Genomic DNA, 23,902 nt, shown 5'->3' with positions numbered 1-23,902 from the left:
CCTGACATGGTCTGGTCCCTAGCACCACATATACTGGGTGTAGTGATGTGCGTGCCCTCTTCTAACCGAAGCATTACAAACTGAGGTGGAGGCAGAAAACCCAGCAGTTCAAGGTCATCCTCAGTTCCACAGTTTGATGACAGCCTGGTTACAGGAGACCTGTCTCTAAAACAGAATAAATATTACTCCTTCACACTTTTACCATTTCCTGACATTTGTAGCACTGTTTACTATCGACTGCTTGTCTTGCTATTTTCTACCACCATCTTGCCTCATTTGTATTAAATATATGAATAATCTCCTTTCCCCATTATGAATTATGTTTCCTTCATAAACTTTTTCCTGGCTACCTAATATATGCAACTAAAAATTAATCCAAATCCACTCCCATAACACTATATTGCTCTTGAGATGCCCAATACATTGTAATATCAAAAGACTCCCATTCTGCTGAGTTTTTATTATAAATGGATGTTGAATTTTTCTCTATTAATATGATTGTATTGTTTATTAATGTGTTAAGTAACTGTGACATAAAACATTAACCCAAGCTTATAATTCCTGAAACAAAACAAAAAACACTTAAACATCTTCCCATGTACATATACGTGCATATACACTCACACAGACACATACACAAAAGCTAACAAAGTCCATCATTTGCAAGGTTTTCCATTCTCACTTTCAATGGCAATATCAATGGCAATAGAAAAATCTGTATGAATGGGAGTTTTCTCTCTAGCCAAGTGTCTTCCTTCTGAAGATCTAAACATCTAAAGATCACATCTTATTAAATTAAAAATAACTTAAGACTAGTGTGGTCTGCCATGGTGACACAGGCCTTTAGTCCTAGCACTCAGGAGGCAGAGACAGGCAGATCTCTGAATTCAAGGCCAACCAGGTTTTTCATGTTGAGTTCCGGGCCAGCCAGTGCTACATACTGAAACCCATCAAAAAGAGAGAGACTGGTGTGGTGGTATATACCTATAAACCCCTGCACTCAGAAGTTTGAGACAGCATACTATAAAGGCCCTGGGTGGATGTTTCATTGCAAAATGAGGACAGCACCTTTCAGTGTTGTTGAGAAAATAAAAGAATACATTTGAAGGACTAGCAGAGTATTTAACATGGCAACTATATATTCACTCATACTCAGTTCTAAAAATCCTACTGTTTTCACAGTAAACACTTGTTGAAATCCTTATCACATGAATCTTCTTCAAAGCAGAGTGTGTTCTGAATCCACAGTGCCTGATTCCTCTGTTAATGAGGAAAAGAACTGAACTTCAAAGCTTGACCCTTGCACTTTGTTTTGTTTTAGTGTGTGTGTGTGTGTGTGTGTGTGTGTGTGTGTGTGTCTACACTTGTGTGTTGGCCTAAGTAAGCATGAGAAGGGCAGATAACCTTGGATGACATTCCTCAACTGCTGTCACGTTTTTGTTTGGTTTAGGTTTTTGGAGACAGGATCCTTTACTGGCCCGGACCTTGTGAAGTTACCTAGGCTCACTGGCCATCAAATCCCGGGGATCTACCTTTCTCTGGTTCTCCAGTGCTGGTATTATAGGCATACCACACCTGTTATGTTTGTTTTCATGCGGGTTCAAAGGATCAAATTCAGGTTCCTGGGCTTCAACAGCAAATACTTTATGTGCTGGGCCATTTCCTCAGCCCCACTTTGTTTTTGAAACATGGTCTCGTGGTTCTCCAGGCTAGTCTAGAACTTGTTAGTAAGCAGAGGCTGGTCTCAAGTTCCTGGTTTCCGTGTCTCAGAAGTTCTGAGATTACAGGTGTGTGTCATCCCAGTCAAGTGCACACTTGGATTTTATTTCTGAAAAGACAGTGTTCTACCATGAGAATAAGATCCCTGAAAAGATACTAAGAAAATGATAAACACGATTACCCGAGACTTCTAGTAGTAGAGTCAGAGGAGGAAACATTTTCCCTGGGAATCCTTTAATTCTATCTAAAATGTTTGCCACAGACATGCATTGTTTCTTCTCCTTTTTTTTTAATGGTTTAATGTCAGAAAATCACTTTGTGTGAAGTCAGACTCAAAACATCTTGAACAAGTTTGTAAAAAGAGTGAAGTTTAAATATGATGGTTCTTTCAAATTGAAAAAAAAAAATGGAGCTGAGCATGTTAGCCACTATCTATATAAAACTAGTACTTGGGAGGTAGAGGCAGAAGGATCAGGAATTCAAAGCCAGCCTTGGCTAGATGACAAGTTCAAGGCCAGTCTGGGTTGTATGAGAACCTATCTCCAGAAGAAATTGAGAAAAAGAATCAAACCTACTAAGTTGTCTAGGAAAGGCACTGGCCATGTGCCTTGCTGCAGCAGGTAGAGTCACTGGTAAACCTACCTGGCAGGCAGTTGGGTTTGTTTCCAAAGTTAGAATGTGGCTAATTAAAAACAATTTTAACTAACATTCTAGGAATTTTTCCTAAAGAAATACACACGGTCCCCAACTTAGCATGCCTCCACATAAGTTTTTTAGCTTTCCAATAGTAGATCATTCACATTTAGTGGAAACCATACTTCAACTTTTGGTTGTTTTCTAAGCTAGTAATATGTGGTACAATACTTTCCTGAGGTGTTGGGCAGCAGGTGCTACCACCCCCAGTGAACCCTTTGAGCAGAGCAATCATCCAGCACTCTACGGTGTACTATGCTGCCAGGACTGTTTGGATATAGGTGGCCAACACATTACATGAGATGGTTTTTGCCTAACTAGAGGCTTATGTAAGTGTTCTAAGCATATTTAAAGTAGGCAAAGCAGTGATGTTTGGCACGTTAGATGTAGTACATTCATTTTTTATTATTTTGGTTTTTTGAGAGAGGATCTTATATAACCCAAACTGGCCTCAAATTCACTTTTGTAGCTAAGGATTACCTTAAATTCCTGATTCCTTGCTTCCAATTCCCAAAGTTCTGGAATTATAGGCATGCACCACCACATCCAACTTTTTTTTTTTTTTTTTTTTTTTTTTTTTTTTTTTTTTTTGGTTTTTCGAGACAGGGTTTCTCTGTGTAGCCTTGCGCCTTTCCTGGAACTCGCTTTGGAGACCAGGCTGGCCTCGAACTCACAGAGATCCTCCTGGCTCTGCCTCCCGAGTGCTGGGATTAAAGGCGTGCACCACCACCGCCCGGCCTCACATCCAACTTTTAATGTGTGTGTGTATGCGCGCAAGTGTGTATATGTGTGTGTGTGCGCGCACTTGAGTGCACTCGAGTGTCTGCACTTGTACAAGTGCACAGGTGGGTATACGAGACTAGAGTTAGATGTCAGTGACCTTATGGCTCTCTACCCTTTTTTGTTTTTCATTTTTTGTTTTTTGAGACAGGGACTCACTGAACCTAGAGCTTGTCATTCTGGCTGACTGGCTGGCCAGCAGGACGCTGGAACCTGTGTGTCTCATGCTCTGGCTGTAGACTCGACACTGCAGCAGCTTCTGTGGGTGCCAGGGATCTGAAAGCTCTTCATCCCTGCACAGCCAGCATTTATGACTGAGCCTTCTCCCCAGCCCCTAATGCATTTTAGCTCAGGATATTTTTATCTTATGGTGGGTTTATCGGTGAATCCTCATTGTGTGTGGTGCAGCCTCAGTAATCAAAGTATGTAGATGTGTCTTCTTTCAATATTCCCCATCAATGCCTAAATAGTGTTAGAATAACATTATTACTCGGTTCTGCTCTGCTCTCCCCCAGTCCATCTACTGACTCCCTTCCACAGACAGATCTGAAGTAAGGCCATGCCTGGGGCCTTCCAGAGGAAGTTTAGTATCATTTAGGGATGGAGTTAGAGAGCAATACTGGATTCTGTTCAGCAAGGGGCTGGATAGAGTACAAGGACCATGAGGACAACTAGGGTGAATATTAAAATGCCTCAACTTCTGGAGAGATTCTGACTTTGGAGATTCTTGGGACGTCAGAGAAGAAGCAAAGAGCCTAAGCATGTAGTTGAAAGCTTGCTGCTGATCCTGGGCCAGAGAAGCCTGATTCTATCCCTGTCTCCAAGGCTAGGGAAGTGCTGGGGAGCTGAGCAGAATTAAGGCTTTCTCTTTGAGGGCCAGTGGCAGCTTGCTTTCTCTAGCTTACCCCTACTGCAGTACCTTTAGCAGTCTGTTTGACTGGAAGCCAGACATGAGAGGAACCATGAGTAAGCCAGAGGAAAACAATTAAATGCCTGATAAAGTCCTTAGGAGCTAAAGGGAAAAGAAACAGAACTCAGCACAGGGCTCCTGATGAGAAACTGAAGGAGAGAGATGCAGCTTTGTTCAAGCTGGAACAGACTCACTTCAGTAGACTGAAGGGGGCGGGGCTGGTTATTACAAAGCTAGTAGCCTGCTGAGTGAAGTGGAGGAGCTAGGTAAAAACACATCAGGAGAAAATGAACTAGAAGGCACAGTCTTGGATGCTTAGTCCTGTGCTGATTCGGATTAATCCCAGTGGCGAGAAGATGCCCCCTCCCCTTGTCCTGCTTAGGGTTAGCTGAACTAGTCAGTGAGTCAGGGGAGAGCAGAGTGACATTAACTGATTAAACCTTGTAGATGACTCTGGAAGCAAGGCTCAGGTTAAGGCCACCCACATGGGAGAGTAGCTCTGGTTTTGTTTTTAGGAGTTAGATGTGTTTACTATCATTGCAGTACCGCAGTGCTGACCTTGTCCAGAGGATAAGTGAGACTTGCTTACTACAACATCTAGTAATAGGAAGCTCCGGGAAGATAGTAATTAATTCCTCATCGGTGTTCAAAAATAGTGGTTTTAGGGCTGGGGGATGGCCTAATGAATAAAACACTTGCTGCACAAACATGAGAAGTGGAATTTAGGTCCCTGGAGCACACATAAAAGCTGGGCAGGTATTGCAGTCTCCTGTAATCCCAGCACGCAGGAAGTAGAGAAGGAATCCTATGGCAAGCTGGCCAGCTAGTGTAGCTGGGATTGGTGAACTCGAGTTTCACTGAAGGACCCTGCTTCAGTAAATCAAGTGGAAAGCCGTCCAGGAAGACCTCTAACATCAACTCTGAGCCTTCACAAGCACACATGCACATGCGCACACATGTGCAGGTACACATTCAGACATGCACGTACATGAGACAGGATCTCAACAGACACCTTTGAATTTGCTCAGCCAAGGCTTTGTCAGTTTATTCTCAAACCCTGGAAGCCGGAGGTTTACAAACCCAAGGTGTGTTTCTCTATCTTTAGTGTCCTCCCATTCACCTGTGAATGCTGTTGGATGCCACTGAGTTAAACACCAAGTCTGACCGAGACAGTCTGAGAGCGTTCTCATTTCTAACAAGCTCCAAGGTGATGCTGATGCTGAACCCCAGCCCAGATAATGTAATGAGGATGCAGGTTAGGGGTTTGCCTCTCCTCGGTCACTGAATGAGTTTACCACTACGTTCTAGCAAGTAGGAAATGGGAGAGAGAGGGAGGAAGTGGGGAGTAGGCAATTTCCTTTTCATAGCCTCACCTTTTTACTTTGAAATTTCAAATCTGAATATTGAGTAATGGAGTGTACATTTAACACAGTTTTATCATTGCTGTCTTAGCAGTGTTATTTCAAGAATGTGACACAAGGTGAATACATCACATTCCCTCTTGCCTCAGCTTTCCTATGCTGGGATTACAGGCGTGTGCCAAGATCACATCAAGATCAATCTTAAATATTTTTCTGCAGCAAGTTTAATTAGAAATAGTTTCAGTAATGATACATGAAGTGTAATTGTATTGAAGGCTCAAAGTGACCTGAGTGGGTCCAAACATGCTTATTACAGCTGCTTTTTTGTTTGTCATACTTCAGTCTACAAAGTTGTACATTTTAAGTCTTCATTTTGTCCAAGTGACTTTCCAGCCTTCCTTAAAAATTCTACAACTTATACTGTCATAAAAAGAAAATATAAATACTGGTTGCTTTACAAAAATCCCACCAGTCATATGCACCATACTACACAGGCAAGATAGTTAACTATTCGTGGTTATTTCTATCACCTTCTCTACAGTTGTGTGTGTTGTGGAGGATGGGACCCAGCCCTGTGCATAAGGTAGGGGCCTTCTACCATTTAGCTACAAATGCAAACCCCACATTCTAAAATCCTGAGGAACACCTTACTTTTCAAAATGTTAAAAGAGTACGGCTTTGATGTTTCAAAAATAGTGCTGTTTTACAGAATTTGAGACACGAAAATATTTTGATGTGTTATCTTGGATATTAATTACATCTTTTCAGGGTTATTTTAGCCCTCAGCTGTACAGATTCTGTTCTTTTGTTTTGGTTTGGTTATGTAGATCATTGTAGTTATCCGAAAGCAAAGGACAAACTGTCAACACAAGTTCCCTGGTAACAAGAACTGAATTATCTTTGATTACATCTGGATACAAACCCCTACTCCCGTCCTGAAAGCCACCGTCACTTGCCCATTGCAGTGACAGCCCAGAACCACCCTTCTGAGGATGTCAGCGCGAGCGCGGGGCGGTGCCATTGAGTCAGGGCTTCCTGCAATCACCAGCGCTGGCGTCTACTAACCTCTTGGAGGGAAGAACAGGCCAGCGGCGGGGCCCCCCGTGCCGTTCAGCGTCTGGTAGGCCTCCTGGCTCCTCTGACCCGCTTGATCGCGGAAGGGCGCAGAAACCCCGGCCCGCTGCCCGTGTACGCACACTCAAGCAAGGGCGGCTCAGCAGCTAGCGGCTGTCCTGTGCTTTCGCAGCCGGTGCGAGCAGCTTTGGGAGCCGGCAAGCCGGGAGCCTGGGACAGCAGGCGGGGCCCGCTCCAAAGATGGTGGCGTCGGCGTCAGTGAGGGCGGAGCCACGTGGTGCAGCGACCAATGATCTTCCGGGCTGCGCCGCCGGCGGAGCACGAGAGGCGGAAGTGCCGCGGGGCCGCCTTCTCCGTCCCGGCTGCGGCCCCTGCCGGTTACATAACCCGTCGCGGGGGCCCCGCAGTTCCACGTCTGGCTTCCCGGCTCCCCCAGGATGCGCTGAGCCCCGCGACGCCGTACGCTGCCGCCGGCTCCCGTCCGAGGTGAGGCAGCCGAGGCCTCGGCGGGTGCAAGTCGGGGCGGTGGGGAGGTCGCAGCGGCGACCCCGAGGGCACTGGGAGGCCGGGTTTCCCAGAGAGCGCGTCCTTCCTTCCACAGACCCCTGCGCAGCCCTGCTTCTTAGCGCCCAGGCTGTTTCCGTGGCGGCGGCGGCGGCAGCGGCGGGGGCGCGGAGGGGCGTCGGGAGTTGGCCTTTTCGGGGACGCTCAGCCAGTGATCTCAGGAATTGGAAACGGAAAGGCAGCATCCTCTGGGTTTGCTGGAGGTGAGGGGTCTGGTCGTCTGGCCTCGCTCCCGCTTCTCTTTGGGGACTTGTTGCGCCGGTGGTAATTGCCGACTTACTTGCACTCGTGAAAGCCGAGGACCCTGCTTGGGGTTCCTCTGCGTCTTTTCATTCCAGCAGTACTTTTCATTCCGGCAAATGGAAACCTGCCATTTCTCTTTGCTAGCCAAGCTGACCCTCCGTAATCGACTCTGGCTTGTCTCCTCCGAATTGGAAGAAACGCTTGCCAAGGAGAAGAGGGGATCTATGGCCAGTGCTGTTTGCCTTCTCCTGGGAAAATTGGGGCGGGGCCGTGAAGGGGGGCGGTACACCGGGCCTTTCCTGAATCTCCAGCAAATGCCCACCTGCCCCGCTGGGTGTCAAAACCCGAGGCTTGGGGAGCGCAGGCTGCAATAAACATAAACTTTGGCTGTTTATTGATCTGTTAACTCTGCCAAGGCCTTGCTTGAGCCCTGTGCTTTTGGGTCATTCTTGTCACCCTTTGGTCTTGAAAGAAAAGACTAACAGCCTAACAGTGTGCCTCACAGTGGTGTCGTCTAGAGTGCTAATCAAGAGAGAAAGTTGCCAGTTACAGAGGTTTTCCTTTGTCAAAGTACTGAAAGCCTAAAATCCAGCAGAAATCATTTATGCAAATACTTGAGTCCACATAGCCATGTGACATGGAGGAAAGTTTACAAGTCTTGTGACTGTTCCCAGTTAAAACGTCAGGAAAAGGGGGTCTGAGACAAGCAAAAAAACCCAGCAAATAAGTCCACACAGAGAGAAGCAAACCCACCCATTGGTGCACTACTCAGTGAGTGTGGATAGGATTAAACACTGGAGGAACCTGAAGGACCATCGTTCCAAGTGTAGACAGGTCATGGCAGAAAGCGTAAATCTTCCCATCTCCCTCTTTTAGGGGTTTTGTGTGCAACAAGAACAATATGCAGGACATAAACCCCCTGAGAGTTGGGTGTGCTCTTCCAACAGGTTGTGGTTTGCTAGAATTTCAACTCACAGACCTAGACAGTTCCATGTCAGGCTTCCCTGACTGAGTTTCTATGAAAATTGTTAAAACTTGTCACAGAATCAGGCCTGGTCTGGTATGAGCACACCAGAGCCAGCACAAAACATACAATTTCGGTTGTGTGTGTATGTGTATGTTTTAAGTCTGTGTGTCCTATCTCTAACCTCTTTAGTTGTAACTTGAAGAAACTTTGTCATTGTTTAACCCACACCCACACACGGTATGGAGAGTATCTAGATTTGACTTGTCCAAGTTGCATAGCAACATGCTTCTGTCAGGAATGGAAGATGATTTCTGGATGTCAGATCTGAGGGATTAAAGATATCTTTAATCTTGGCCCTGAACCAAGAGCACAGGTTATGGATGACCAGGCCTGTGCTGGTGCCTAGAGACTGTGAATGCCTCCATGTACCTCTTAGTGCAGCATGGCTGTGGCAGCCTCGGCTCAGGTGGGTAGAGTCCCTCACTGATCACAGAGAACAGACAGACGGAGACAGGAGTCTTTAGAACTTGAGTCCTTACAGGCCAGAGCAAACACTGGATTGGATTCAGCAAATGGTTTTAAGTAACGTTGGTAACTTCAGGGCAGATTTCCTTACCTGTACAACATTCTTAGCATGGCCTCTGATGGAGGCTGGCTGGCAGGATAGTTGAGGGTCCGTCTGAAGCCCCGATACTCACACTGCTCACTGGCCCATGTGTTTAAATGGCAAACACAAACATACAAGAGTTTACTCTCTTCTCTGAGCACTAAGCGGCTTGCTCAGTGTTTATGGGGTGACAAGAAAGGTATCTAGCCTAGGAGCTAGGACTTCCTGCAAAAGTGGTTTGGGATCTAGGGTAATGCTGAGCAGTGCTTTACGGAGCTAGGGCACCCCAGTCCAGAGGTTGGCAGGACCATAACAGTGACACTGAGGTGGAGTCCAAGCAAAGATGGTCAGGAAAGTGACAGCAAATAAGGTAACTTTGTCCTGTGTTTCAGCTCAGACCCCCTTTCCATGTCTTTACCTCAGTCAGAGTCCACCTGGCCAGGAGAGAAAGCACCCTCAAAATGATGGTGAGATTCGGCCAGATGTGGTGACACACACCTGTGTTCTAGTGTTTGAGAGGCAGAGACTGGTGGATCTCTGTGAGTTCAAGACCAGCCTGGTTTACATAGTGAGTTCCAGGACAGTGAGGACTACATAGAGAGATCTTGTCTAGGAGGTTGTGTGTATGTGTGTGTGGGGGGTGATGAGACTCAATTGTGAGTGTTACAACAGAGATTTTCAAATGTTTCTTCAAATTATAGGTAGATAACTACCTATTTTATCCTAAAATAGACTCTTAATACTGTGGTGATATTTGTAATCTAAGAAATAAAGCTTGCCTGAAGTTCAGAGGACAGAGCCAGCCACCGAGTTAAACATAAAGGCCAGGCAGTGGTGGCACACACCTTTAATCTTAGCACTTGGGAGGCAGAGATCTGTCTGTATCTCTGTGAGTTCAAGGCCACTGGACTACATGAGATTGATCCAGTCTAGGAGAGAAACAGAGCCAGGCAGTGATGGGCTATTATAAGGTGTGAGGAGACAGGAACTAGAGAGCTTTTGATGAGGACTCGGGCATTCAATCAGTCAGAGGATTTGTGAAGTTGGCGAGGTGAGAAGTGGTGTGTCCTATTCCTTTGTCTCTCTGATCTTTCAGCATTTCCCCCAATATCTGGCCCCGGGTTTTTATAATAAGACCATTTAGGCTTCGTGCAACATAATACTGACTTTTATTTTTATTATTTATTATTTTGGTTTTTGGAGACAGGGTTTCGCTGTGTATCCCTGGCTGCCCTGGAACTCACTCTGTAGCCCAGGCTGGCCTCAAACTCACAGAGAACCGCCTGCTCCTGCCTCCCAAGTGCTGGGATTAAAGGTGTGTGCCACCACCATCCAGCCTTACTACTGCATTGTAAAGCCAGCATCCTAGGAATAGCATGGTATTTTAAGCACTGGTGCTAGAAATAAGTGTCCAAACACAGATTCAGAGTTCGGAGGAAGAGGAGGTGTTGTAAGTAGAGACAAAGAACGAACTGGAGGGAGTTCTGTTGCCTTGGTTTCCGTAGAAGATGAGGGTATTTTGCTGCTTTAAAAGGCTGTATAGGGCATAACGACATAGACTTCTAATCCTAGTGTTCAGGAGGTGGAGGCAGGAGGATTGTCACAAGTTTGAAGCCAGCCTGAGATATATAATGAGTTTTCAAGTAAGCATGGGCTACATAGCAAGACCATGTCATAAGCAAATAGACTGGTTTTGAAAGCTCCCAGCTTTATTGTTTGTTTGCTTGTTTGTTTGTTTTTGTGGAGTGGTTATTGTTACCAAAAGAATAAAATGAAATAAAAGGACTGGAGAGATGGCTCACAGTTAAGAATGCTTTTCTTTCAGAGGACTTGGGTTTGGTTCCTAGCCTACATGGCCACTCACACCACCTAAAACTCCAGCTCCAGGGGATCTACTGCCCTCTTCTGGCCTCCATGGTCACGGAGCACCCATATAGTGCGCTTAAACACCCTCAGGTATACACACAATAATAAAGAAATCTTTAAATAAAGTGAAGCTGGTGTGATGGCTCATGCCTGTAATCCCAGCGTTGGTAAGGCTCAGGCTGAGGCTGGAGAATCAAGAGTTTGATATTGGGGGGCAGGGGTTGGAGATACGGCTCAGTAATTACGAGTGCTTGCTGCTCTTGCAGAGGACCCCTTTGGAATCCAATTTCAGACACTCGAGTGGTAACTCACATAATCATCTGGAACTCCAGTTCCAGGGGATCCAATGCCCTTTTCTGGCTTCAAGACACCAGGCCCCCTCAGAGTTCATGAACATACCTGCCGACGAAACACCCACATACATAAAACAAAAATGAATCCTTTCCCCTTCTTTTCAAGAGTTTGACGCCAGCCTGTGCTAACTAGCACACACTGCTAGCAAAACTGTGGCTCAAAAAGACATTTTTCCCTTTTGTTCCTGAAACGGGGTTGATTTGGGCACAATGGCATGGAAATAGGTGGGTGATTTTTATTTTATTTATTTGGGGGGTACTTAAAGGGTGCTTTTCTGGAAAATGTTGATACCATAGGGTTTCTGTCATTGCCATGGCATTCAAAAAGTGCTGTGGGGTGCTGCTCACATTTCTGTCTCGGAAAGAGGCCTGCTGGAACTGCGCTTGTAACCTGTTCAGAAGTGGCTCGCCCGTGCGCTCTGATAGATACTCCTCTCTGGGTCAGACACGTGCTGCCGCTTTCCTGCCTGAGTTTCGGGTTACTTGCCTTATCCTCTGGCCTCTACTTTGAACCTTTCACTGAAGTGTGTCAAAGTGCGCTACCTAGCAAATGAACAGAGTCTGGGCACACGTGCAGCCCACCAGCTGCTAACCAGACAAACCCTCTCCTTATGAAAATCATTCCCCTCATAGGACCTACAAGAAACTAGTAACAGTTGTATGGGGGTGGGATGAGCACAGAATTTTTAATTCTGCCTTCTGTTGTACTTTTTTTTTCTTTTCTTACAAAAATATTTATTTTATCTTATGTGTGTGCATCATGTGTGCGGTGCTGGCAGAGGTCTAAAGAGGACGTCAGATCCCCTGGAAACAGACTTACATAAGCATGGTTGTAAGTCAATGTGAGGGTGCTGGGAACTGAACCTGGGTCCTCTGGAAGACCCGTCAGTGCTCCTAACCACTGAGCCACTCTCCAGCCCCTGCACTTGTTTTCTTTTGCAGTGGTAAGGACTGAACCGAGCGAGGGCCTTGTGTGAATGAGGCAAATTGCAACCCACGCATTTTCACATGTAGTTCAAGAGTATCCCTCTCCTTCTAAGAGTAGGAGAGTGTTTTTTTTTAAAGCCTTTTATGAAGTGATTACCTTAAAACTTGTAAAAGCTTTTAATTTTGGATTTTGTATAACCACTAGTGTTCGCTCTTTGCTGTTTACGAAGGAGCCCTTTAAGATGCTTTTGCAAGTCTGCTCAGCAGTCCACCTCCAAGTGCCTCCTGTTGCTTTAATCTGTATTTATAACAGTTATTTCCAGCATCAGTGCCCAGGTGCCTTGCACAGGTTGACAGGCTTTACAAGGCAGCTCTTCGACTGTAGCACTTAGTAGGTCTTAATTCTACTCAGAATCTGAAGACACTGTAAGGTTTCTTTGTCATTAATTAAAACAACCCATGAGATTATTTTAACATAAAATGTGTTCAGCATTTTCACACTGTATCTAAAAGTATTTTTGATAACAAAAGAACCCAAGCTCATTGCAGAAGGCTCAAATAATACGAATGCGAGTATCAGAGAACGTAACATCTGCCGTAATTGAGGAAAATTGAGACAGGAGCATGATGATCTTTTAAGATGTCCTTTAAGATCTGCTGCTGCTTCTGCTTAGTGGTAGAATGTGTAGATGTATCCATCTCTTTAAATAAGAAACACAGAGCCGATTCAGAGATGAAAGCCAAGAGGTCAGAGCAATAGCTAAGAGCTGAGATTAGAAACCTTACCCTTCACTGCCGCTGCTGTCCTACCTCTCTGCAAGAGACCTACTTCCTGTGTGATTGTGCTTTTTATTGACTTTCTATTCTGCCTTCTCATTGGTTGTAAACCCAACCACATGACCTCGTCACTGCCCGTCTGTACAGACCTCCAGGTCTTCTATGGTTGGTATTGAGATTAAAGGGGTGTGTCTCCATGTTGGCTGTATCCTTGAACATCACCTAGCTCTGCCTCCCAAGAGCTGGGATTAAAGGCGGTCACCACCACCACCCAGTTTCTATTAGCTTGCCATTAGCTCTGACCCCCAGGCAACTTTATTTATTAACATACAAATAAAATCACATTTCAGTACAATTAAAAAGGGTGCCTGGGGCCTGGGATTGATTCCGGGTGCCAAAACAACAACTAGCTGACTTCATGATCGGGTGGTAATTTATACAGAGTTCAACATAAATGGAAACAGCAGAGGAGAGAGAAAACACTTTTTAAAAACAACCCCATTAGAGATGGAAAGATTGATGAGGCGGGGGTTGGCCTGATGCAGGTCAGAGGCACTGAAACCAAACCCCTGTCCTATGCTTTCTTAAGCAGAGCAGCCAGATTTCCATCCCCCACTGCCCCTACCAGCTGGAAGGGTTCTTGTAGCTGTTCTCTAGACAGCAGCAGAAGAGTTCTTAGGTGGGATGAATCCTAAAGAATTCCAGCCTGACTCCTGACCCTGTCGGTCAAGTATGCTAAGCAGATGTTTTCCTGTCTGTTAGGCAGTGTCTTGTGTAGCCCAGGCTGGTCTCAAACTTTCTCTACAGCTGAGGATGATCTTGGACTTCTGAGTCTCTAACCCAAGTGCTGGGTTCTTTTGTTTGTTTGTTTTTGAAACAGAGTGTTGAAATGTAGCCCAGGCTGGCCTAGAACTCTATAGCACCCCGGTTGGTCTTGAACTCATCATCTGTGTGCCTTGGCCCTCTGAGTGCTGGGGATGATGGGTTTGCACCACCACTCTCGACAGTACCTCACTAGCTTTTTATTCCCACCTTCTGAAACCGAGTGTTATCTGAAGGTGGTTTTGTTTGCAAAACCCTTCCACTGAATTGAATTGGGAATTCATTCTGAGAGCACTTACTCCATCCGGCAGTTCCTACCTTGACCCCAGCAGTCTGCTCCTTGTCTGTGGGCTCCATCCAAACAAGCCGCCTCCTGTGTGTGCTGACTGTTCCAGTAACGTGCACCTCACAGCACAGAACACATCATCCAGCTCTTATTTTTCAGTACCAAGAACAGGAGATGCCTTATTTAGATTTTTATTTATTTATTTATTTTTTTTGTCACCTAACACAAGCAAGGGTCATCTGGGAAGGACCTCAGTTGAGAAAATGCCTCCATCAGACTGTGTAGGCAAGTCTGTAGATACACCATCAGATGTCTGTAGGCAAGTATGTAGGGATTGTTCGTGGTTAATGATTGGTGTTGGAGGGCCCAGCTCACTGGGGTGGTGGCACACGTGGGTAGATGGTCTAAGTTGTACAAGAAAACAGTCTGAGCATGCTGTGAAGGGCTAGCCAGTGAGCAGCATCCCTCCATGGTCTCTGTTTCAGGTCCCACTTGCAGATTCCCCCTGGCTTGTACTCCTGCCTTGACTTCCCTCAGTCACGGACTGTCTGTCATCCGAAATGTCAACCAGCTAAGCCTTTTTCCTTTCCAGATTGCTTTCGGTCAGAATGTTTGATCATAGCAATAGAAAGCAAACTAAGACAGATTTGCCCAAAGCTCTTCAGTGATCAGCCACTGGGTTTGGTCTCTGTCACATCTGGCCTCAGCTGGCCCCTGTTCTTTCTGCTCATGCAGCCTGATGTTGAACATGAAAAGAGCTGCCAACCAGCCAAACAGATAGACACTGTTTAGACCTCTTCTCCTGGAACTCCAGTGTCTTGGTACACTCCCGGGGAGGATGCAGGAGAAGGGTTTCTGCTATTTTCCTTGTGGTCCCTATGGTTGGAGAAGGAAGTGGTGTCCCTTCCCAGATAGTTGGGAGCACCTCTCACGTTGACTAATATACTTTTTGTCATGGGATTCCTCTAGCAAACTGTAGTTGAGTGTATAGTAAAGGGGACCCCAGTGTGCCACCCTCGTCTGTGTGGACAACAATTTCTGAACTCTACTCATTGCTGAGGCTCTAGTCTCCTGAGCAAAGCCTGACTTTGTCATACAAATTTGATAAATTAACAATTAGATAGATTTTTAGTTTGAAATGCAGAGAATTTTTGACTCAAAGGTAAAAGATTGGGTCTGGACTCTGGACCTCACCATCTGATGCTATTTTTTTTTTTTTTTTTTTTGGTTTTTCGAGACAGGGTTTCTCTGTGTAGCTTTGCGCCATTCCTGGGACTCACTTGGTAGCCCAGGCTGGCCTCGAACTCACAGAGATCCGCCTGGCTCTGCCTCCCGAGTGCTGGGATTAAAGGCGTGCGCCACCACTGCCCGGCTGATGCTATTTTTATAAGAGATGTAACGAACATGTGGTCAAATGTGCACCTTAATAAACAAGGTCTATGTGGATTGGGGGATGGGGACTGGTTGGTACTGTTTGATGTTTTGAGATAGGATCTGGCTATGTATCACATTCTCTCTCAAACTCAGTATTATCCTGCCTGAGCCTCTCAAGTCCTGGGGTCACAGATGTGCATGATCCCACCTGGCTTCCATATGTGTATGTTGTTTTTTTTTTTTTTTTTTTTTTTTTTTTCCATTTTGTCTGAATAAAAAGGTTTTAATTTTAACATAGTAAAACTATACACACAAAACAATTATCAAGTACAAATTACATTTATAATATTCAGTCCATTTGTATTTATCAAATTCTGAGAAAATACTCCATTATCTATTCTAAAGTTGTATACCTAATTTACCTTCTATCATAACTAAGGAAAACTGCAACTATAACTACCCAGTCTTTATCTCTGTCAAAAGGTGTAACATTACCTAACAACAGAGACATCTTGCTGCCTGGACAGTCACCCAAAGTACCTGTGCAATGTTGGGCCACCTGTCTTCAGCCTACAGGCCTGGAGTGTGTGGCAGATTTTTTCAGTGAAGTAGGAGATTTTTTTTTTTTTTTTTTTTTGTGATATATATTTTTTATTTTACAATACCATTCAGTTCTACATATCAGCCATGGGTTCCCCTATTCTCCCCCCTCCCACGCCCTCCCCTTACCCCCAGCCCACCCTCCATTCCCACCTCCTCCAGGACAAGTCCTCCCCCGAGGACTGTGATCGACTTGGTAAACTCAGTCCAGGGAGGTCCAGTCCCTTCCTCTCAGACTGAGCCAAGTGTCCCTGCATAAGTTCCTGGTTTCAAACAGCCAACTCATGGAATGAGCACAGGACTTGGTCCCACTGCCTAGATGCCTCCCAAACTGATCAAGCCAATCAACTGTCTCACCTATTCAGAGGGCCTGATCCAGCTGGGAGCCCCTCAGTCTTTGGTTCATAGTTCATGTGTTTCCATTCATTTGGCTATTTTTTTTCAATAATTGAGTAAAACTGAAATTTATTATATGCCACAGTCGTCCTAGGGACCTCCATGCTATATATATATAGCCTCTATGGTTCTATGGGTTGTGGTCTGATTGTTCATTTTATATCTAGAATCCACCAATGAGTGAGTACATACCATAACTGTCTTTCTGGGTTTGGGTTACCTCACTCAGGATGATTTTTTCTAGTTCCATCCATTTGCCTGCAAATTTCATGCTTTCATTGTTTTTCTCTGCTGAGTAGTACTCCATTGTGTATATGTACCACATTTTTTTCATCCATTCTTCCGTTGATGGGCATCTAGGTTGTTTCCAGGTTCTGGCTATTACAAATAGTGCTGCTATGAACATAGCTGAGCATGTATCTTTATGGTATGTATCAGCATTCTTTGGGTATATGCCCAAGAGTGGGATGGCTGGGTCTTGAGGTAGTTTGATTCCTAATTTTCTGAGAAACCGCCATACTGATTTCCATAGTGGTTGTACAAGTTTACATTCCCACCAACAGTGGAGGAGTGTTCCCTTTGCTCCACATCCTCTCCAACATTGGTTGTCATTGGTGTTTTTGATCTTAGCCATTCTAACAGGTGTAAGGTGGTATCTCAGAGTCGTTTTGATTTGCATTTCTCTGATGATTAAGGATGTTGAGCATTTCTTTAAATGTCTTTCAGCCATTTGTAGTTCTTGTTTTGTGAATTCTCTGTTTAGCTCTTTAGCCCATTTTTTAATTGGACTGTTCAGTGCTTTGATGTCTAGTTTCTTGAGTTCTTTATATATTGTGGAGATCAATCCTCTGTCAGATGTGGGGTTGGTGAAGATCTTTTCCCAATCTGTTGGCTGTCTTTTTGTCTTATTGACTGTGTCTTTTGCCCTGCAAAAGCTTCTCAGTTTCGAGAGGTCCCATTTATTAATGGTTGTGCTCAGGGTCTGTGCTGTCGGTGTTTTATTTAGGAAATGGTCTCCAGTGCCAATGCGTTCAAGAGTGCTTCCTATCTTCTTTTCTATTAAGTTTAGTGTAACTGGATTTATGTTTAGGTCTTTGATCCACTTGGACTTGAGTTTTGTGCATGGTGACAGATATGGATCTATTTGTAATCTTTTACATATTGACATCCAGTTATGCCAGCACCATTTGTTGAAGATACTTTCTTTGTTCCATTGTATAGTTTTGGCTCCTTTGTCAAAAACCAGGTGTTCATATGTGCATGGATTAATGTCAGGGTCTTCAATTAGATTCCATTGGTCCGTATGTCGGTTTTTATACCAGTACCAAGCTGTTTTTATTACTATAGCTCTATAGTAGAGTTTGAGGTCCGGGATGGTGATGCCTCCAAGGGTTGCTTTATCGTATAGGATTCTTTTAGCTATCCTGGGTCTTTTGTTTTTCCATATAAAGTTGAGTATTTTTCTTTCCAAGTCTGTGAAGAATTGTGTTGGGATTTTGATGGGGATTGCATTGAATCTGTAGATTGCTTTTGGTAAGATTGCCATTTTTACTATGTTAATCCTACCTATCCATGAGCATGGGAGATCCTTCCATTTTCTGATATCTTCTTCAATTTCTTTCTTTAGAGATTTAAAGTTCTTATCAAAAAGGTCTTTCACTTGTTTAGTTAGTGTTATCCCAAGGTATTTTATATTATTTGTGGCTATTGTAAAGGGTGATGTTTCTCTGACTTCTTTCTCAGCCCTTTTATCATTTGTGTATAGGAGGGCTACTGATTTTTTTGAGTTGATCTTGTATCCTGCCACTTTACTGAAGGAGTTTATCAGCTGTAGGAGTTCCCTGGTAGAGTTTTTGGGGTCACTTATGTATACTATCATATCATCTGCAAATAGTGAAAGTTTGACTTCTTCCTTGCCAATTTGTATCCCTTTGATCTCCTTTTGTTGTCTTATTGCTCTAGCTAGAACTTCTAGTACTATATTGAATAAATATGGGGAGAGTGGACAGCCTTGTCTTGTTCCTGAATTTAGTGGTATCGCTTTGAGTTTCTCTCCATTTAATTTGATGTTTGCTGTTGGCTTGCTATAAATTGCTTTTATTATGTTTAGAAATGTTCCTTGTATTCCTATTCTTTCTAAGACCTTTATCATGAAGGGGTGTTGGATTTTGTCAAAGGCTTTTTCAGCATCTAGGGAGATGATCATGTGGTTTTTTTCTTTCAGTTTGTTTATATGGTGTATTACATTGACTGATTTCCGTATGTTGAACCATCCTTGCATCCCTGGGATGAATCCTACTTGGTCGTGATGGATGATTGTTTTGATGTATTCTTGGATTCGGTTTGCCAATATTTTGTTGAGTATTTTTGCATCAATGTTCATGAGGGAGATTGGTCTGTAGTTCTCTTTCTTTGTTGCATCTTTGTGTGGTTTGGGTATCAGGGTAATTGTAGCCTCATAAAAAGAGTTTGGTAGTGTTCCTTCTGTTTCTATTGTGTGGAACACTTTGAAGAGGATTGGTATTAGTTCGTCTTTGAAAGTCAGGTAGAATTCTGCACTGAAACCATCTGGTCCTGGGCTTTTTTTAGTTGGGAGACTTTTGATGACTGTTTCTATTTCTTTAGGGGTTATTGGTCTATTTAAATGGTTTATCTGGTCTTGATTTAATTTTGGTATTTGGTATTTATCCAGAAAATTGTCCATTTCTTCCTGGTTTTCCATTTTTGTGGAGTACAGGTTTTTGAAGTATGATCTGATGATTCTCTGGATTTCCTCATTGTCTGTTGTTATGTCTCCCTTTTCATTTCTGATTTTGTGAATTTGGGTGTTCTCTCTTTGCCTTTTGGTTAATTTGGCTAGTGGTTTGTCTATCTTGTTGATTTTTTCAAAGAACCAACTCTTTGTTTCATTGATTTTTTGTATTGTTCTCTTGTTTTCTATTTCGTTGATTTCAGCCCTCAATTTGATTATTTCCTGGCGTCTATTTCTCCTGGGTGAGTTTGTTTCTTTTTGTTCTAGAGCTTTCAGTTGTGCTGTTAATTCATTGGTATGGGATTGCTCCATCTTCTTTATGTGTGCATTTAGAGCTATGAATTTTCCTCTTAGCACTGCTTTCATAGTGTCCCATAAGTTTGGGTATGTTGTACTTTCATTTTCATTGAATTCTAGGAACTCTTTAATTTCTGTCTTTATTTCTTCCTTGACCCATTGATGTTTCAGGTGGGTATTATTCAGTTTCCATGAGTTTGTGGGTTTTCTATAATTTTTGTTGTTATTGAGTTCTAACTTTAAGGCTTGGTGGTCTGATAAAATACAGGAGGTTATTCCAATTTTTTTGTATCTGTTGAGATTTGTTTTGTGTCCAAGCATGTGGTCAATTTTTGAGAAGGTTCCATGGGGTGCTGAGAAGAAGGTATATTCTTTTGTGTTAGGATGGAATATTCTGTAGATATCTATTAGGTCCATTTGAGTCATAACATCTGTTAGGTCCTTTATTTCTTTGTTAAGTTTCAGTCTGGTAGATCTATCTTTTGGTGAGAGTGGTGTGTTAAAATCTCCCACTACTAATGTGTGGGGTTTGATGTGCGTTTTAAACTTTAGTAGTGTTTCTTTTATGAATGTGGGTGCTTTTGTATTTGGAGCATAAATGTTTAGAATCGAGACTTCATCTTGGTGGATTTTTCCTGTGATGAATATGTAATGTCCATCCTGGTCTCTTTTGATTGATTTTAGTTTGAAGTCTATTTTATTAGATATTAGGATAGCTACACCAGCTTGTTTCTTAGGTCCATTTGCTTGGAAAACCTTTTCCCAGCCCTTTACTCGGAGGTAGTGTCTGTCTTTGGAGTTAAGGTGTGTTTCTTGTATGCAGCATATGGATGGGTCCTGTTTTCTAATCCATTCTGTTAGCCTGTGTCTTTTTATAGGTGAGTTGAGACCATTGATATTGATGGATATTAATGACCAGTGATTGTTAATTCCTGTTATTTTTTTGGTTGTGTTGTGTTGTCCTTCTGTGGTGTATGTTGGTGTAGGATTATCTATTGCTTGATTTTTCATGGATGTGTTTAGCTTCTTTGGGTTGAATTTTCCCTTCTAGTGCTTTCTGTAGGGCTGGGTTTGTGGACAGGTATTGATTAAATCTGGTTTTATCCTGGAATATTTTGTTTACTCCTCCTATGGTGATTAAGAGTTTTGCTGGGTATAATAGTCTGGGTTGGCATCCATGGTCTCTTAGTGTCTGCATGAGGTTTGTCCATGATCTTCTATCTTTCATAGTCTCTATTGAGTAGTCTGGTGTTATTCTGATGGGTTTGCCTTTATATGTTACTTGGTCCTTTTCCTTTGCAGCTCTTAATATTTTTTCTTTATTCTGTGTGTTTAGTGTTTTGATTATTATGTGGCGAGGGGACTTTTTTTTTGGATCCAGCCTATTCGGTGTTCTGTAAGCTTCTTGTATCTTCATAGGTATTTCTTTCTTTAGGTTAGGAAAGTTTTCTTCTATGATTTTGTTGAATATATTTTCTGTGCCTTTGAGTTGGTATTCTTCTCCTTCTTCTATCCCTATTATTCTTAGGTTTGGTCTTTTCATGGTGTCCCAAATTTCCTGGACGTTTTGTGTTAGGACTTTTTTGTCTTTATTGTTTTCTTTGACTGATGAATCTATTTTCTCTATCGTGTCTTCAGTGTCAGAGATTCTCTGTTCCATCTCTTGCAATCGGTTGGTTATGCTTGTTTCTGTAGTTCCTGTTCGTTTTGTCAGGATTTCTATTTCCAGCATTCCCTCAGCATGTGTTTTCTTTATTGTCTCAAATTCATTTTTCAGATCTTGGAATGTTTCTTTCATCTGTTTAATTGCTTTTTCTTGGCTTTCTTTGATTTCTTCCCATTTTTTGTTCGTTTTTTCTTCCATTTCTTTAAGGGAGTTTTTTATTTCCTCTTTAATGGAGTTTTTCATTTCCTCTTTAAGGGAAGTTTTTATTTCCTCTTTAAGGGAGTTTTTTATTTCCTCTTTAAGGAAAGTTTTTATTTCCTCTTTAAGGTAGTTTTTCAATTCCTCTTTAAGGAAAGTTTTTATTTCCTCATTGAGGGAATGTTTTATTTCTTCTTTAAGGGCCTCTATCATCTTCTTAATGTCATTTTTAGGGTTGATTTCTTCTGTTTCTTCTGTCATGGTATGTTTAGGTCTTGCAGGTGTAGAATCACTAGGTTCTGATGTTGCCATATAGGTCTTTATGTTGTTGCCTGTATTTTTGCACTGGCGCCTACTCATCTCTTCCTCTGTGAGGTGCAGGTGGTGTCTGTGTCTGAGAGTGCCTCTCTTGTTCTAATTTTTAGTCTTGGTTTAGTAGGGGTTCTTGGTTAAATTGGTGCTTTTGGGCTATTTCTTCAGGGGCAGCTGATTTCGATTGGTGAATTATATACTTATGATTCTGGTGATCTGGTTTGGTGTCTGGGTAGCGCCTTCTTCTGTGTTCTCAGGTCACTTTTTGTTCATTTGTCAACTCCTCAGCTGATATTGTTTCTTCAGACTTTAAACTGTAGGCATCTGAATCCTCTCCCAGATGGGTTTCAGCTGAGCAGGGTAGTCTCACCAACACCTTCAAGTTGTTGGGTTTCACAGGATCAGCAGCTGGGCCCTGGGTTGTCCTCAGACGGAGTGTTCAGATTCGTTCTGGTTCTGACCCACGGAGATAGCTTCTTCCCCAGATGTTGGGGTTAGGGGCGTCTCTGTTCCAAGCTGTGTCTGCTTGTCTCCGTCCCTGGACCTGTTTACCTCTGAGGTCCGCCGCCGGGCCTGTATGTCCCTGTCAGCTGCCGCTGGGTCTGTCTGCCTCTGGGGGCCGCCACCGGGCCTGAATGTCCCTGTCGGCCGCTGCACGTCTACCTCAGCAGGCTGCCGCTGGGCCCGTCTTCCTCCACAGGCCGCCGCCACAGGCCTACCTGCGTCTGCTTGTCTTCGCCGCCGGGCCTGTCTACCTCTGTGGACCGCCGCTGGGACTGAATGTCTCTGCCGGCTGCTGCCGGGTCTGAATATCCCTGCCGGCTGCCGCCGCTGGGCCCGTCTACCTCCACCGGCCCCCGCCGCAGGCCTACCTGCTTCTGCTTGTCTCTGCCGCCGGGCCTGTCTACCTCTGTGGGCCGCCGCTGCGATTGAATGTCGTATGTTGTTTTTTAAACAGCCTCATATATTCCACACTGGCCTCAAACTTGCCCTGTAACCAAGAATGATTTGAACACCCGATTCTCCTGTCTTCACTCCTAAGTTCTGTGATTAGAGTTACTGTGCATCACCCAGCCTAGTTCATGTAGTGCTAAAGATTGAACCCAAGGCTTTGTGCTTGATAGGCGAGCACTCTATTGAGCCAGACCCTCAGCCACATTCTGTATAGTTTTTGATTGCTAGTACCATCAATTTATTTTAGCTAGTTCTAGAATCTCCAGGTGGAATCCTCCTGTATCATTTTGCATTTGAAGAGATGTGTCTCAAATCATATGTGCTCAATATATATGATATGGGCTCCCTTAGGAGCGTGAACGCTTGGGTTTTAAGAGGGAGGTGGTTTGGAAATAGAGAGGTGGGTGTTTGTTTCTTGTCACTCTGAAAATTACTCACTTTCCTACTCTGCGGTTTTGGAAGCAGCACAGGCAGCTATGGAGATGGCTTCTCAGCCACAGGCAGCTGCTCATTTGAACAAACGAGCTGTGAATAGTGATTGTTGCTTCCTTCACTCTTCCTTCACCCTCCGCTCTAGGCCCTGAGCCCATACTACTGAGGTAGTACTAGACAGTGACCTCTCTCTATCACTAGTGTGTGTTTCCTAAGGAAGGAGCTGACATTTTATTTGTGTTGGCTTTTTCGAATCAGTAAACCTTGAGTGGGTGGACTCTCACAGGGGACTTGGGGCCTGTGGTTCCTGCTTGCTCGTGGGGGAGCTTTGGGTAATCTTGCCTCATGCTTTGTTTGAGGAAAGCAGGAGGCAGCAGATGTTTGTAAATGAAGGTAATGTTGAAGGTGAAGGAGGTGGTCCACACATTGTGTTTATAGCCTGTCAGAGAGGCATTTGCGTGAAAGATGCTGTTGAGGATGTCAGAGGAGCATGCACAAGCCAGCGAGGAAGCTGTGGGGCTGATCTTGTAGAAGTTTCCAGCTTGTATCAGAATCGGTTTTAGAATCTTCTTGAAGCCCTGGCTGAGCAGTGGAAGGACCCTGCTGCCTTGAGGCCCAGAGATCCCAGGATTGACTTGGGGTTGTTGTGAGCCCACCACACTTCAAAACAAAACGCACGCGCGCACACACACACACACATAAACCATTTAAAGTAGAAACCAGGACACCTCGTTCCAAAATGTTTCAGCATGTATCTCCTGAAGAAGACCTTGCCCTGTGAGACCTCTGCCTCATCAAGAAAAAGAACAGCTGTTTCATAATATACCGCCCATCTACCAGCCAGCCTGTGTTCAAGGTCCATTGAAGTGTTTGATTTTCTTTTTCATGGTACAGGTTTAGGCATCACATTGGATTCTAGATTGTCTCTTTCCATTTGCTTTTTCTTTTTTCTTTCTTTTACTTTTGTATCTT

At 43.8% G+C, this 23,902-nt stretch overlaps 2 protein-coding genes across 4 annotated transcripts in view; one reads left to right on the top strand and one right to left on the bottom strand.

Annotated features, from left to right (window-relative positions):
• Window positions 1-23,902, top strand: part of Naa60 (N-alpha-acetyltransferase 60, NatF catalytic subunit) — a 38,082-nt gene that overhangs the window by 2,235 nt on the left and 11,945 nt on the right. Inside the window, exon 1 of one of the 3 annotated variants that reach the window (XM_076577510.1) lies at window positions 6,886-7,023. The exons of 1 other annotated variant lie outside the window; for it this stretch is intronic. The gene's annotated coding sequence lies outside the window, so the exon portion shown is untranslated. Of the gene's footprint in view, window positions 1-6,885; window positions 7,024-7,169; window positions 7,305-23,902 lie in introns of those variants that run through there. One more of the 3 variants, XM_076577512.1, reaches the window with a different exon arrangement.
• Window positions 2-7,286, bottom strand: LOC121831710 (uncharacterized). The gene is made up of 2 exons (XM_042283615.1): window positions 6,529-7,286; window positions 2-165 (listed from the first exon to the last, which is right to left on the bottom strand). Exon 1 carries the CDS (start codon window positions 7,284-7,286, stop codon window positions 6,684-6,686), a length of 603 nt encoding a protein of 200 aa, XP_042139549.1. The 3' UTR covers window positions 2-165; window positions 6,529-6,683.

Source organism: Peromyscus maniculatus, chromosome 8 (genome assembly GCF_049852395.1).
Source record: "Peromyscus maniculatus bairdii isolate BWxNUB_F1_BW_parent chromosome 8, HU_Pman_BW_mat_3.1, whole genome shotgun sequence".
In the NCBI taxonomy this organism is placed as follows: domain Eukaryota; kingdom Metazoa; phylum Chordata; class Mammalia; order Rodentia; family Cricetidae; genus Peromyscus; species Peromyscus maniculatus.
Note: the sequence above shows the minus strand (reverse complement) of the source record. Positions and strands in the feature narration are given on the sequence as shown.